At 34.3% G+C, this 16,224-nt stretch overlaps 1 protein-coding gene and 1 pseudogene across 1 annotated transcript; both read left to right on the forward strand.

Moving 5' to 3' along the window:
- The first annotated feature begins 8,349 nt into the window (after window positions 1-8,349).
- Window positions 8,350-8,479, forward strand: LOC145292613 (U2 spliceosomal RNA; annotated as a pseudogene).
- Window positions 8,480-12,885: 4,406 nt separating this feature from the next.
- On the forward strand, window positions 12,886-14,665 carry LOC145291943 (suppressor of cytokine signaling 2-like). Its single transcript, XM_080137868.1, has one exon. It carries the CDS (start codon window positions 13,607-13,609, stop codon window positions 14,219-14,221), a length of 615 nt encoding a protein of 204 aa, XP_079993994.1. The 5' UTR covers window positions 12,886-13,606; the 3' UTR covers window positions 14,222-14,665.
- Window positions 14,666-16,224: the final 1,559 nt, after the last annotated feature.

Below are 16,224 nucleotides of genomic sequence, written 5' to 3' on the forward strand. Positions count from 1 at the left end.
TTGCGGACTATTATTCTCATCCTTATTAGTTGTGGTTTCACGACGTTTCGGACAACTATTCTCCTGGCCTTCGTCAGTTGGTAACCGCGACGGATAGGAACTTCCAATCTCCTAACTGCCTTCTCAGCAATCACTGCCATCCATAGTTGTTGTCGTCTAACCAAGTTTTGGCCAAATAAGCCTCTGGTTGGCTTTGGGTAGGATTGAAACCGTTATCTTCAGACAATGCTCATCTGGAACCGTAGAGATTCAACATCTCTATCAACTGCGCCACGGGCCCCGAAGGGCGATCAAGGTTGGATTCTTTGATCTTATAAATCTACGTTTATTTATTATTTGATCTTCCATTGGTCGGGTCCGTACCGAATGGTATATATATATATATATATATATATATATATATATATATATATATATATATATATATATATATATATATATATATATATATATATATATATGTATATGTATATATATATATATATTATTTTAATTGGAATTCATTATGGAGATGAGTATTATTTATATTAATTTTTATTTATTGCGGACAATTATTCTCATCCTTATTAGTTGTGGTTTCACAACGTTTCGGCTAACTATCCCTCTGGCCTTCGTCAGGTGGTAAATATAAATAATCTCATCTCAATAATGAATTCCAATTAAAATAATATATATACAATTTTAATGTTTATTAAAACTATTTTTATTATTTAATGACATTTTTATTGCCAATCCAAATTCATAGACATATCTAAACACCTTTCATAATTGCAGGATAATATCACTCTGTGTTGACTTGAGCTCGTAGTTACGTGATTCGTAGCTTGAATAAGGCACAGACTAACATAAAGCAAGCACATGTGATGAAATGAATTCATTTTAGGTCCTGAACGGATGCTCGTCCTCTATCCTGGTCTTCTGGTCGGGTCGAGAATCGCTGGACAGAAGTGGAGCAGTTTCTTAAGTTTTAGTGCTTCTACGTCGGCATTCTTCTCTCTTTAACATGGGCAATTATTTTGAGCTTTTTATGGCGATTTGCTAGAAAGCTCTTCACCTCTCAAATAAAAAAGCATGCCTTGAGAAAATTAAAAGTGGGTCTTAGGTTTATTTTCAGTTGCCTCGTAACTCTCAACTTTTCTTATTTTGTACTTTAGTCCTCATATTCCATGAGCCACAGTTTTGAAAAATAAAAAAAAAAGTTTTGCTGGTTCCTAGACTGGCATCTATCCATCTAACATTTGTCGTCTGTTCGTTTTTTTTTGGTTTTTTTTTCGTTTCTTAGGTTCTTTTATCAGGTGTCTTCATGCTTTGCCTGAGATTATTTCCATTAAAAAAACAACAAAAGTACAATTTACGCCATAGTCTCGAACCCTCACCGTGTCGAATTGCATCCGTTCTGCAATTTGAGCAAACACAATGACATGGTAACAATTATTGACATAGTTTTACGATGATCTAATTACACACATGACATTTATTTTAAAGAAATTGCTGAAATACTTGTACCTACCCCATCTCTATATATCTATCTATCTATCGCTCTATCGATATTTCTATCGCTCTATTTCTTTACCTACCCTCTCTCTCTCTCTCTCTCTCTTTCTCTATCTATCTATCTATCTATCTATCTTATTTTGACATCCGGGTTTCGAATTCCAAGTAGCTGCGTTTGCGCGCTACGCCTAATCACATCGCTCAGTCGTAAACTTACAACTGCTTGCTATGTGTTTCTGTATTAATGAATTGAAAATCCTGCTTGCAAGAAATCGGTTTTGCCCGGTGTTTTAACCGATCAACCAGTGGTGTAGCATAATCTAGCCACACCAATATATCTATCTTTCTATCTATCTATCTATCTATCTTTACATTGTTTTATTTATTTTTCTGTCTCTCTCTCTTTCTCTATCTATCTATCTCTCTCTATCTTCTTATATCATATAAAACGAATTCTGTGTGTGTGTATGTCTGTGAGTTCGTTCCCTATGAACTCGAAAACTGCTTAGTCGATTGTTATGTAATTTCACACGATTGTACTTAGATAGGTTTTGTATCGGAATGTCGTCTATACGTATCGATAATCGATAATCAAAATCATCTGATGAAAGCAGGAACAAGCGATTTTGACCAAAGTTACTACTTTACACCGTCGAACAATAAAAGTACATTTCAGAAGTTTAATTACCATATAAGCCGAAAGGCCAAACATATAAAATCAACAGTAGGTTCTTTGATATGACAGAGGTTCGTTCGAAATGAATGTTTCTATTTAAAGCAAAAGTGAAGCATGATACTTGACTTTTGTATTTTAAACCCTAATGCAAACCATTATATATAAAATAACTTAATAAAATTAACAGTAGGTTCTTTACAGTGTACAATGCAGACTATATAATATATTGTACAATATATTGAGAACTTCACCGTGGAGAGGCATGTGAAGTTTACGCCAAGTACATCGCGATAGATCACCAATCAGACCAGGCAATCAATAAATTTGATAGAACAATGGACTATTTCATCGATTTCAATGGAAATAAAAAGTGTGGGAGTGTTAAACATTCGTTGATTATCATTCAATCTCGAGCAACGTCGAGTTACCTTGCTAGTATATCTACTAGTATGTTAAAGTCACTTTTTGTGTGTATGAGTTCCTTTCTCATAGGTTCTGAAACAGCTGAGCCTATTTTTTGCAAAATTCACACAAAGGTAGTTTATATGTCTGACAGTGTTTTAGATATGTTTTCTACAGAAATACATCCTATAAGTATCGACAATCGAAAAAAAATCCGATCTTAACAATAGTCTTTCTCTCTTATAGATAAAAAGAAGAATTTTACTGGGGAATGTTTTACATTACACAGCCAAGGAAAACAAGGTCTCAGTAAAACAGGTTCATTGTAATCTCGTGATATAATTCAGTGGTAAAGCATTCGGCTACAGATCGAATGATCCCGTGTTCAAGTCATAGCGAATGACTAGCCTTGGTGCCCGGCGTTGCCCGGGTATTTGGAGGTGTGTGTTGAGCAAAAAAAAAAAAAATTGTAGTCGGCAGGCAGGCTCGAATCCGTAACGCGCCAGAGCAAAAAAATAAGTGAACTTAAAAGCAAACGCTCTTATCGATGAGCTTACCGCGGTTGTGACGTCACATGCGGTCGAAATTACGCGTTTTATGCGATGTCGTTTACATGAGCTTTGAATGCAAAAAACTGTCAGCGAAAAAAAAAGACTCTCCCTGTAGAAAACTACCCAATCAAAGGTGAAGGAATTAACGTTTTTAACCAATTTATCGATATTTGTCGTCCGAATATTGTCGGTCGCTGAATACTCGATGCTTCGCCAAGGATATCAAGGGTATTTCTTATCGTGACGCCATCACTAGATGTGGTACCTACCACGGCTTAAGAGTCCCATCTACCCTCGAGAGAATGATAGACCGTGCCGGTTTTTCAACCTGATATTTTACCTCGCGGTACATACAGCGCCTCGCCTTCCCAAATGGTAATCTATGTGGTATGGGCAGGCTCAACGTTCCTTAACCTCGTTGATCTGGCGATAACCGGTGTGTCAACGTGATTGTGGCGTATATAATGATTTAAAAAACGCTTCAAAATAAAAAAATAATAAATAATGGAACCTTTGCGTTCTTTTCTGTTCTATCGATTTTTTTCGCTGTATGTTTGAGGTTTTATACTACCCTGATTACTGTAGTACCCGGCAGTTATGCAGTTACGCCCGGCCAAGTCGAATCACTGTATTTAATCAAGTGTTAACGTGGTTCCTTACTTAAGATTTTATGGGGTTGGGGTTGTTCGTTTTACTGTTAAATAAATAGGTATAAATGTATAAGAAATTATATATTGTTCGTTAACATTATTTAATCAAGTGTTTACATCGAATTGCTTTAATACAATTTTCTGTAAGATTTAAATTGTATTTCCCACGTGTTTTTCCTATGTTGTATTATTTTTATAATAAAAGGTGAATATATGTAAGATGAAAATACCGTATTTTTCCACGGTGAAAAAAAGTTTTTTTTTTTCTTTTGCCTATTCACCCATATCAAGGCTCGGTACTATTTTGATGCAAAAAAGCTACTATCCAGAACATAATTGCAAAAATACTATCTAAAATGCTGAGCAGGTGTGTCAGAATTTTTTGGAAATTTTTGACACCCCTAACGCAAAACTGTGAATAAATTGTTTTTGAAAAACTCGTAATTTCTCTTTTTAAAGTGGGTTGTTTATTTTCTTTATGGAATATGCTTCCAAAATAAACTATTAAAGTTGCTTAAAAATAATAGAAACTAGTTTTTATTTAAAAAAAAACAGTGTTTACAAAGTGCCTGCGCGCGTTCGTACAGCAATGTTTTTTTACGTAATGAAATTAATTGAATTTTACGAGTTAATTTTTTTTTCAATTTTTAAACATTAAAAATCTATCAACATTTTTCTAATGGTTCAATTTTTACGATATTTTCAGGTTCAATGTGACATTTAATGCTCTTTCCAATAAACTGAATATAATATTCAAGACAAGCGTTTATTAATCACCCCCCCCAATTTTGAAATGTCTATTCAAATGAAAATAATTAATTTTCTCACCTCAAATTTATATATCACAAATTGAAGATAAAAGATCAATAAATAAAATAAGCTAATTAAAAAAAAAGTTATTTACAAATTTACCTGTAAAATCCAAAGTTTAAAACCATTTTTTTAAACCACGTTGAAATTTTTTTGTTTTTTATAATCTTATAATCTTGTTATATAGAGAATTTCGTAGAATTACAATTTTTTCAATTTCATTCAATGTTTTTTTTAAATATTTAAAAAAAATCACTCCATAAAGAAGAAAGAAATATATTAAATCAAAAACTCATGTATTTCTTTGAGAAAAAAGAACAGAAAAAAATCGTCAAGTGTTTTTTTAAAAGGCAAAAACTGATAACTAAGTGTGATTATTTGTCACCTACGGTGACACATATTTCTTCACGCACAAGGCTTGATGGCTAACACATGTTGTTTTTACGTCCTTCTATTCATTCATATTTATAACCAGAAGAAACACTGCTTCGCTAACACCGGTTAATGCTTACGTAATGGCGATCAAATAGTTGTTTAAAAAATTCTTTCATTTTAAAAATACATGGAATATAAAATATAAATATGAACAAGTTCTCATAAATGAAGAATGGAAGCATCCATTGATTAGTATTTTATATAGGTAAGTGATTTTTTTGAATTTATATATATATTTATTATATTTAGATTAAGTTAAAATTCGTTAAATTTCGTGAAATCATTTTTAAGGAAACCCGATTTTTAAAAAATATTGTATATTTTTCGATAAAACCTTTTATTTTAAAGTTTGGTCTTTGCTCCTTTTATTGAAAAAAACATTAGGGTTTAAATTACACTATTCGTATTGTTATAACCTTCGAAAGATACCGAGTCTATTTAATCACTCCTTTTTTAATAGCGAATTCTGACACTCTTATCTGTTCATAGTACACATTTGTTTAGTGTTAGTATCGGGTGGCCTCGTCATGAGCGAATAATAAGACAGAAGTTAGGGTTGGCAAATGAACATCAATAAATAATGCCTCTGTATGGAAGGATTTCTCCTCCATTGTGCGAGTACAGAAAAAGATGCAGTGCAGTACAAGAGCAGTAAGCGTATTTTTCACGTGTAAAAACGTTGCTTGTAGCCCCACCCCATAAATGAAGTTGACAGAAAATAGCGTGGAAATCCAAGAACGCTACCCCTTCTCTCCCAACCTCGGCATGGTAAGACCAGTTTTCGGAGAAAAAGAAAACATGGGTGGGATGGGGGTATCTATTACAAAAAACCGATATTAACATGAGTAATTTGGTGGGGGTTGGGGTTATACCATGTCAAAAAAATGAGTTGATGTTGCTGGGTTGGTTATACTATGTTGTAAGAAAAAATAGTGTCGGTAGATGTTTTTCTTTATTTATTATTATTATTTTTTTTTTTTTAATGAATAACATTCATTGGAGGTGTAAATTGTTAGATGAAAGTACAGAAAAAGTTTGTTTCAGGAAAATGTGCAAATCAATTGTATTTGCAGAAATTGTTGTAAAACTAACCCCCACCACCACCAAAAATACTGAATGCAAAATAGTATTGGCTGTAGAGGAAAGAATATGGAAGGCTTTATTCTCCGGTGTGAGATATCATCCCACCTCGGTTTTTGCCCTTGGCAAAATGAAAGAAACCAATCAGAAATCACAACACGCTCACCTTTAAACTTCAGCGTAAATTTTATTAAAGTAAAAAAAAAATCCAAATTGCGAAAGATGTGCCATCTTTAGCTTTCTGCCAAGCAGAGCTGGTAACACCGGTAAGGGTAGTAGTTTATGGTTTATCTTTGCGTTTGCAGGATTCAGTAGCATAGACTGTACAGGAAAGACTATAGAAGGATTTATTCTACGGTGTGAGATATTATCCCACCTCGGTTTTGCCCTTGGCAGAATGAAAGAAAGCAACCAGAAATCACAACAGGCTCACCTTTCAACTTCCACGTAAATCTTATTAGAGTAAAAAGATCCAAATTGCAAAAGATGGGCCATCCTTAGCTTTCTGCCGAGCAGAGCTGGTAACACCCGTAGTTCATGGTTTATTCTCGCGTTTGCAGGATTCAAGACTCCACACTGATCGAAGAATAGTGGCAACAAGTCGATGAGTTAAGTGGTGCCTTCCAATGATGAATGCTGCGTGTCCAGTAGTCATCATGGAGTTCACTGCAAATAACCGTTTTTCTAAGTTTAATCTAAACCATATTACTTTTCATGCTCGCATTTTTCTATGTAATCGATGATTTTTTCAGGCTTTGATTTGAAGTAACATTTTCCTTTTTATGTTCAATATCATATGCATTGTCAAAAATACTTAAAAAGTTATTACCAACCTCCATAACGTACTATATAAAAAAAATCAAATAAAACACATAATTAAGTAAATAAACAGAAAAAGGAAAAAAAAGAGAGAAACAGGATTAACGGGTAATGTCATGAGCAAAATATTATCAGACCTAGCACAGAAAGAGCATCATTTTTGTTAACTCTCTCTATATAACCTAAATAAGATGGGAGGCGAATGGCATTCTCGCTATGATTTATGACGAAAACGTTGCTATGGTAACCAACAGCAAATCAGAAAAAAATCATATCTAAAAAGTCAATGTTGAAAAAGTTTTTATTGTAACCAACAGCTAATCAGAAGAAACCATCTCTCACGCTCTTTACTAATTCTAAGGACTTTTGAACACCAGCAATTTTATTATAACTTATCTTTTAATGAAAGAAAATTGAAAAAAATGTATTTCAAAATATAGCTGAGAAGGTGACATATGAACTGTAAAATTTGTTTGGAATTTGGTTTCTAAATGAGTGAAATTAACACTTATTCAAACATGGTAGTGTTTGAATAAGTGTTAATTTTATTGATTGTACACATATAAAACTTTAGTCCCCTTCAAAGTAATCTCCTACGGCTGTAATGCACTTGTTGTACCCTTATAACAACTACTGGAAAGCCCCATGCAAGTCCTCTTATGTGAGTGTGTCAAGAATCCTCACTACAGCATCTTTCATCTGTTCAATTATCTCATAACGACAGTCTCCAAGGTTTTCCTTGAGCTTAAGGAATGACCAAAAGTCACAAGGAGCAAAGTCTGGACTATAGGAAATGAAGAACTGTCTTAGTACCCATCTTGGTCCAATTGTCCGTGACACAGATGGAGCACCCGTGGGACCAATATCGCACAAACCTTCCACATCTTCAGTTTCTCATAATTGTGTCTACAGTTCCCACACTGACACTAAACTGTGCATTTATTATCTCTATAGACACACGGCGGTTCTTATCCATGAAATTCTTTATTTGGCCAATCAACTCTGGTGTTCTGACTTCCTTACTCCTCCCACACCTCATCCTCTCTCACAGACTCCCTGTCTTTCTTGAATCTCTAATGCCACTGAAAAACTTATGCTTTATACATGCAATTTAGGCCAAAAACAGTTTGAAGCATTCTATACATTTCTGTGGTGTTTTTTTCCAAGTTTAAAACAGAATTTTACTACATATCGTTCTTCCAAAGTATCCTCACATCCAGATTGCATTTTTTGAACTCACCAGCTGTAACAATCAGGCTTTAGTAGGGGGTGTTCCAATTCTTGCTGTAGCTGTTCATTTTAACTTGAAATCATAAAAAATGTTCAATCATCTCATAAGATGTATAGCAATAACATACTGAATTTTCAAGAGTCTACGAGAATTTTAAATGCCAGTACAAAAAAGTCTGGAAACTCATTTAAGACATCTTGTACATCTTGGCCTTTTGGTCAAGATCAAAGTGTAGTATCTGTTCTTCAGATGCTGCACTTCCATTTCTTGTTCTCTTTCGGTGGAGGAGAAATCCTTCACGAGTGAGACAATTTTTTTTTTTGTACCTTTTCTCCCCGTTAAAAAACGACCCTGGTGTCTAACTCTGTCCCGTGGGGAGGCATAGTAAATAGGTACAACTATGGATTTTCATCCTAGGTCCGCAAAGTCAACAGAGATTAGAGCATTTCTATAATGAGCTTCCTGGTTAATTGCTGTGTAATGTTAGTTCTTTGCAGTTCTAGGGATCCAGTCTCCTAGACTTTGCCTTCTCTCTTCGAGAATGAGTTAATTTATTGCTAATCGCCTAATGCGCCCTGCTGGGAATGGTGACGGGGCTGCACAGGCATCTTTTGCAGACTTAGAGGACTCTTCTTCTTGAGCACTGACTTCTTCAATTCCACTTTCTGACTGTGATGTCACAGTTTTTGCGGTGGAAGAGAACTATATCCCCCCACCCTACTACTGATTACAGTGTATTACCTGGATATATATATATATATATATATATATATATATATATATATATATATATATATATATATATATATATATATTATCATTTCCTCCTAGACTGAGGCAATTTTTATCCTCATACATAGTGCCCCTAATTCCGCGAAGATAGAGTTAGACACAAGGTCAGTTTTTAATGTAAGGAACACCCAGCTCCCCAAAAAACGGCCACTCTATTTTTGGACAATTTTTTTTTTTAAATGTCGCAGTCTTGAAGGATTTCTCTTCACTATTCAGGGCAGAAATGATGAAGTTTAGTATCAGTACATATAATTTAATGTGAATTTTATTTTGAAAAGTAAAAAATAAAATAACCTCCCCACACACACCCAGTATAAAAGAGGTAAATATTCAAATCAGATTAAAAAAAGAAAACCGTATTTATGTTTTTAAATATTCAAAGCAGATGAATTTTCTTAAATTTTAAATCGTGGCTATGGATTCAGTGGCACAGCTAAAGTAAACGTCACCAAGGGCGGTCTGCTTAAAATGTCACCCACTGACATTGTGACACCCCTCCTTTGCTGTCACCCGGACCATACCCCTTGGATACGACACATATATATATTTAATCCTTTTTGGTCCCCCCCCTACAAAAGGAGGGGGACCTGTAAATTCATCCTTGTCCGCTCGTCCGTTCATCCGTTCATTTGTTCGCACTTTTCTCAATAATTACGCCTTGGAAACATGACATAAGTAAAAACGTAACAGAACGGGTTTTTTGAGAAAATTCCGATTGCCCCCATAGGGGTGCACCTTTCGGGTTAAAGTGGCTAAACTTGACACTTTTGTGCCTATTAAAATAAAAATGATGCCTTGGATTTTTATAAAACTTTCTGAAAAGTTGTAACTAACTGATTTTTATATAATTTTGTTTATCTATACTTCGCGATAACTCATCGGTGTGCCCCACGGGCTCTTTTAGGGCTAATAAAAACATTCCATTTTTGGGACTATTTTACCATATTTGTCCAAAATTTTCTGTGTATGTCTATTTAGCAGTTATGCATGGTTGCTGAACTCAAATTTAAACATGTTAAGACTTTTTAAGGAATTTTGGGGCTAAATGTGGGGCGAGGGATGATGGACTTAGTCATTTCTTTTTTTTGCATGGTGCAGAACTCAAATTTACGTATGTTCCTTTTCACCAGGATTTGACATCCGCTCGGGACTTTTGATGCTAAGTGGGGTGGGGGTGGCAAATGCTGAACTTAGTCATTTTTTATGCCTCCTTTACTGTGCACTCACGGGGTAACATGCATGCTTCACTTGTTTCAATTATTTTTTACAGTTAAAAGAAATTGAAATTCGTCTAGCCGAATCAACTGTGAAAAATTTCCCCCACTCTATATCTGTGCCTAAATCAAAACGTGGATTCCATGAACAAAGCTTCTTTTCTTAGAACTTTACGCCTGTGGAACTCTGTTCCGTCTGCCTGCTTCCCACCTGACTACAACTTGGATGTCTTCAAGTCCAACGTTAACAAATTCCTGATGAACCGCCCCCTTAAATAAACACTTCATCAAATCTCCACACTAACGTAATGTACTTGCAATAACCCTTATCCCTGAGTGGCTCCCGGGCCTTGATAAGTGGTGACCACTGTGTAAAAAAAATGTCATCAAATGATTTCAAATGATTTACTACAAAAATTACAGGGTTTTCAATAAATATCGGCAAAAATAGTCCTCAGTTACCAATTAAAAACAAATTTTTCTGATATTTTCGAAAAGATTAAAAACTATTTACATAATATATGATAAATAAATCCTTTTTTTCTTCCAGACTATTTTGGCACCTTAGCTTGGCTGAAAAAAATTGTTGGGGTGACATTGTGTCACCGCTCTTTTGCTGTTACCCGGGGCATACCCCCCTCCTTTACCTACGCCGCTGTATGGATTGAGTGATTTGAATCACGATAGACAAATTCTTGATTGTAACTGTTTGCGGTCACTGGGCGGGTAGTGGCAGGCATAAATGTGCTGCCTAGCAGTTTGATTATTCTGTTTAATCCTGAGTCGCCACCTCGGTATTTCGCGATAGAGGCTGGTGGACCTGTGCAATGGACCCCAACCATACATATATGTTTTTTTTATTTGGTCCTTTTTCAATTTTTTCAGCGGATGATTATTTATTGAAAATGATTATCAAAAAAAAAAAAAAAAAAAGAATGCAAAAGACTGAAATATTTAAATGTTTTTAGAGAGGGCTCAGTTTCTAATACACTGTTCTAGTAAATCGACCCCCCCCCATATTGAAACCAGTCGAGGACAATACAAAATCGGGAGAGGTAGAGTTTTGGTTTGGCCCCCCCCCCCAATATTTTTTTCATTTAATTATTAATAAATATTTTTTTGTTTTAAAAATTTGATAATGCAGAAGAATAAGCGACTGTACATCCCCAGCAAACAGTATAGAAAAAAAAAAAAAAAAAAATTCAATTTGGAACAAAATAGATCACGTGGTAAACAGTTGATGATGTCACGGGCACAGCAAATTACATAACCTCCTCCTCTCTTTTGACCCGTGCAGACAGTCAACTGCGCCCGCCCCCGCCCCCGCCCCGGCCCCGCCCCCGCTATAAAGTTTTAAAAGTTCCTCTCTTATTTTTCATCCTGTCATTATTTTTCTATTTACAACTTTTTTTTAGTGATTACCGGGATTCCAAATCAGAGAACATCATAGCGCTATCTATGCCCCCCCCCAATAATATAACAAATAAATGGCAAAGGCTTAATAAGTTACTCTTATCCATACCTAGAAATTTTTTTTAGGATGCTTATGTATCTATGCTACCTCGCTATATTCCTAAATAGTATCTTCAAGTTAAATATTTGTTTATTGAATTGTTCGGTGAAAGTACAGAATAATTACAAAACAGCCCCCCTCACTATGTTTAGAATGGGTTTCCAAATAATAACGTTATTATTTCAGCACGGTAACATAGATGCACGTGTGCCGTTTTTAGTGCTTTTACTTATTTTAAGGCGTTTTTAAGTTTGAAACAAGTGTCGAGTTGTTAGAACAATAAGATGGTGGAAATTCTTTGGAGTTTCGGATGCACATAGTTTCAACTTAAATAAACACTTTAAAATAAGTGAGGTGGAACCGTAGCACGGGTCCTATACTAATAAATACCTAAAAATATTGGCAATGCTAGTAATATCAATGTTCATTCAAACGGTTCATTTTCTACTGTGACACCGAGTAACATTTTCCAAACTCAAACCGAGGTTCAATTTTCAGACCTCTCTCCGCTATTTGCACCATAAAAACTTCTTAGCGACAATTTTAAGTGGGATATTCGTTCAAAATAGACTCGATTAATTCTAAAAGTTAACTTTTTAATGGAAAATTCTTTGCTGGTATTCTAGCGCATTTTGACCGTTTTATATAAAAGCACATGAAATAATAACAAATTCTTTGTTATTTTGTGCAAAATAAATAAATAACTAAAAATAAAAAATAAAATAAATATAAGGTGAATTTTTTTTTATCTGACATTGCTTGCTGCGGATTCGAGTCGCTTATTCTTCTGTATCAACCGAACTTGCAAGAAATGTATGAAAAGTTGCGGGGGGAAAAAGACTTATTTTTAAAAGAATGAGTAAAACAGCGTTACCAGATTGGCCTTTTATTTTTAAGCAGTTTGGCCTTCAAATATCGACCGATTCAAATAAGGGGAGGTCGATTTATTAGACAGTTAATTTGAGCACCCCTAAAAATATTTAAATATTGAAATTATTTGCTTTGGGGGCGGAGGAATATGGAAAATTAGTGTCCAATAGATAATAATCCGCTGAAAATTAAAAAAAAAAAAAAAAAAAAGAAAGACGGAAAGAAACAGAATAAGGGGGGGGGGGCATTGTACAAGTCTACCGGTACCCCCACTGAAAAATACAAACATGACTGCTCGAACCTTTTTTTTTGTAGGTCAGAGTGTTCCACTGCTCCTGTCCTAGTACGCTGGTTTCTCCAAATCACACTTGACCTTGTGTCACACCTCCCGGCATGCATATAAATCATATTTACTCAACGCAGATTTAACATTAAAGCGGTTGTCTGGAATGATCACAGTTAAAAATTGTGTCTTTATTAAGCTGGAGTTAAAATTTCGTAGAATTACGGAATTCATAGAAACATGCCGACCCCCCTCCCCACTTCCCGATCACTTCTACAACCTTCGCGGCCGGTTAAAGAAAAAAAACAAAAAAAAACAAAAAAACAAATTAGAGACGCCGCTGATTTTGTAAATAAAACAGATAAAACAAATATATGCAGTCATTCTACGAAAAGCGATAAAAGTAGTTTCACTTTTACAGTTAATGCAAACAATTACGAAAAAAAAAAAAAAAAAAAAATACAACTCGGTCAGCGCAGATTCTCAGAAAAATCTCCCGCGTTCTCCGAAATTCCTGTCGACGTTTGCGTTATGTTACTTATACTTCGACATTTCTCTTCTGTTTTTAAATGTGTTCAGTATGAAAACGCAGTAGTCCGTTTGAGCCAAAAAACCACAACAAAAAAAAAAAAAAAAAAAAAAAAAAAAAAAAAAGAGTAAATACGTCTCTTTTCTGACCTTGGATTACCTGGGATTAATAAAAAAAAAAAAAAAAAAAATTATGACATTTCAAAGCGTGGATTTTGAAAGAGCGTATAATTTAAATGATCATCGCCACCATGGACCATGACGGATAAAATTATATCGCTAAATGTTTCAATTCCGCACGGCCAGGATCACCAAATTACGGTTAATATAACCTCTACTACCACAAGCGATACCGACCGGCAAGAAGGGTCGAATATCGAAAAAAACAAGAAGATAAACGAACGCCGAATAAAGGATTGTTTACGTTATTTACCCCAATCCCTCTGGTTCTATGGACACATGAGCCACTCCGATGCCGTGGGTATACTGGACAACACACACGTTGGAACTTTCCTCGTCCGTTACAGCTCGAATCCGGACCCCAAGTACCCTTTCTCCGTGAGTCTGAAAACGAGAGCGCACTCCGTGAAAAGCATGCGAGTCGCCCTTAAGGATGGCCTGTTTTACTTCAGGTCGGAGACAGTTTTTCCGAACGTCATACAATTGATACAGTTCTACGTGGCTGGCAGGGGTAATCGAACTTTTGCCGACCTGTTGACATATCCACGTTATCACACTCTGCCGTCGCTAGCGCATCTATGTCGCCTTCGGATAAACCGGATTAACTGGGACAGTTCGAGTTCAGGTGATGTTATGCCACAACTACCGCGCAAAATCAGGGACTATATTGATTTATATCCGTTTTTTGTATAGTCTGAGAAAACATTGTTTTTAATATATCTAATACATACACGGCTATACGTCTGTCTGTCTGTTTCCATATTTTAAAACTTTATCTCTTTCGAAACTAAAAGTCGCAGAGCGGCGCTAGGCGTCTCAAATGATTGGATTTGTTTATGGACCCTTTTTTTATGAGAGTTTAGTCGGTTAAAATAGTTTTTAAGGAGTCAAAAATGGGATAAACTTGAACAAATCGTTATACATTTTGTACATTCATATTAGTTTATTTTTAATTTCTAATTTTAAAAATAACTTTAAAAAAAGTTAATTAACTTTTTTAAATCAATTATTTTTTATTTAAAATTTTTTCGAAATCACGACTCTATAATGATATATCCGAAATGTGAAAAAAATTAAAATATCATATTTAAGCGTATTTCACGACCGAGCAAACCAACCCATCTCCTATATATATATATATATATATATATATATATATATATATATATATATATATATATATATATATATATGCGTGTGTATATATATATAAGGCTCTGTTCAGTCCTAGGAGGTTCTACCTCCCAGACTTTACTTTTTCTCTAAGGAGTGATGAGTTTATGCGTAATCGCCTGAGGCACACTGGCCGGCAAATGCTGAGTGGATGTCACGGGTATTTTTTGGAAGCCAAGGTATACTTTTATCTTGATTCGATGGCTTCTCAAATCTATACCTTACCGTTTGTCTAACCTGACAAGCATGTAAGGTATATATATATATATATATATATATATATATATATATATATATATATATATATATATAAATATATACGTATATATAAATAAATATATACATCTAAATATAAATATATATATATGCATGTGTGTATGTATATATACTCATGTACATGCATTTACATATGCGTATATATGTTTATATATACCCATATTTGCATAAATTTGTATATATGTGTATATACACATACGCACATGTATGCATATATGTATGTGTGTAGATATATATCTTTATATATGCATATATGCATATATATGTGTATATATATGCATATATATGTCTGTATATATATTTATATATACATATATATGTGTGTGTATATAAACACACACACACATATACATATATATGTGTGTATATAAACACACACACACACACACATATATATATATATATATAGATAGATACACGCATGCATATGTATTGTTTTATGCATCTACATGAAACTTTATATATCTGTTTTCAGTATTTACTTCGATAGTGTTCAATACGTAAATAGACCTTGGTAGTAATTTTTTTTTTTAAATATATATGGCAATTAAGCTACACAGTATTTTCTGCGTTTCTGTCTTAGAGGATGAAACGCAGAAATAAGTCTTTGGACGAATAACTGGGATCGGAAATCGGGAAAATTGGAATTTTAGTTTATTGTAATCGGACAATTTTGTATTTGTGCATATGATTTTACGGTATCGGAAAAAATAACAACACTATTTAGAGGTATATACATAATCGAGATGGTTAATTCTATCGGAATCGGGAATTTGGTAGGAAATCGATAATTGAATCGGCACCGAGAAAAATATTAGAATTACCCCATCAATAAAACATATATCTCTATTCACACATGCACGTGTATATATATATATATATATATATATATATATATATATATATATATATATATATATATATATATATATATACATACTCGGGTTTTTTTTATTCAAAAGTAATGGACTAATGAATTCAATGAGGTTGTTAGATAGTGCTCAATAAAAAGAGCTGATAATACTTGTTTATTGTTATATAAACATGGTCACATCCTGCTGCTACAAATAGCCACTTGTTTCAATCAAACAACAGATATCATCAATCAGCGACTTGACTATTCAAAAGTTCAATGAATAATGATTCTTCATTGAACTTTTGAATAGTCAAGTCGCTGCCTGATGATATCTGTTGTTTGATTGAAACAAGTGGCTATTTGTAGCAGCAGGATGTGACCATGTTTATAT

This window comes from Euprymna scolopes, chromosome 13 (assembly GCF_053919585.1).
Source record: "Euprymna scolopes isolate OS-2025 chromosome 13, ASM5391958v1, whole genome shotgun sequence".
Taxonomy (NCBI): Eukaryota; Metazoa; Mollusca; class Cephalopoda; order Sepiida; family Sepiolidae; genus Euprymna; species Euprymna scolopes.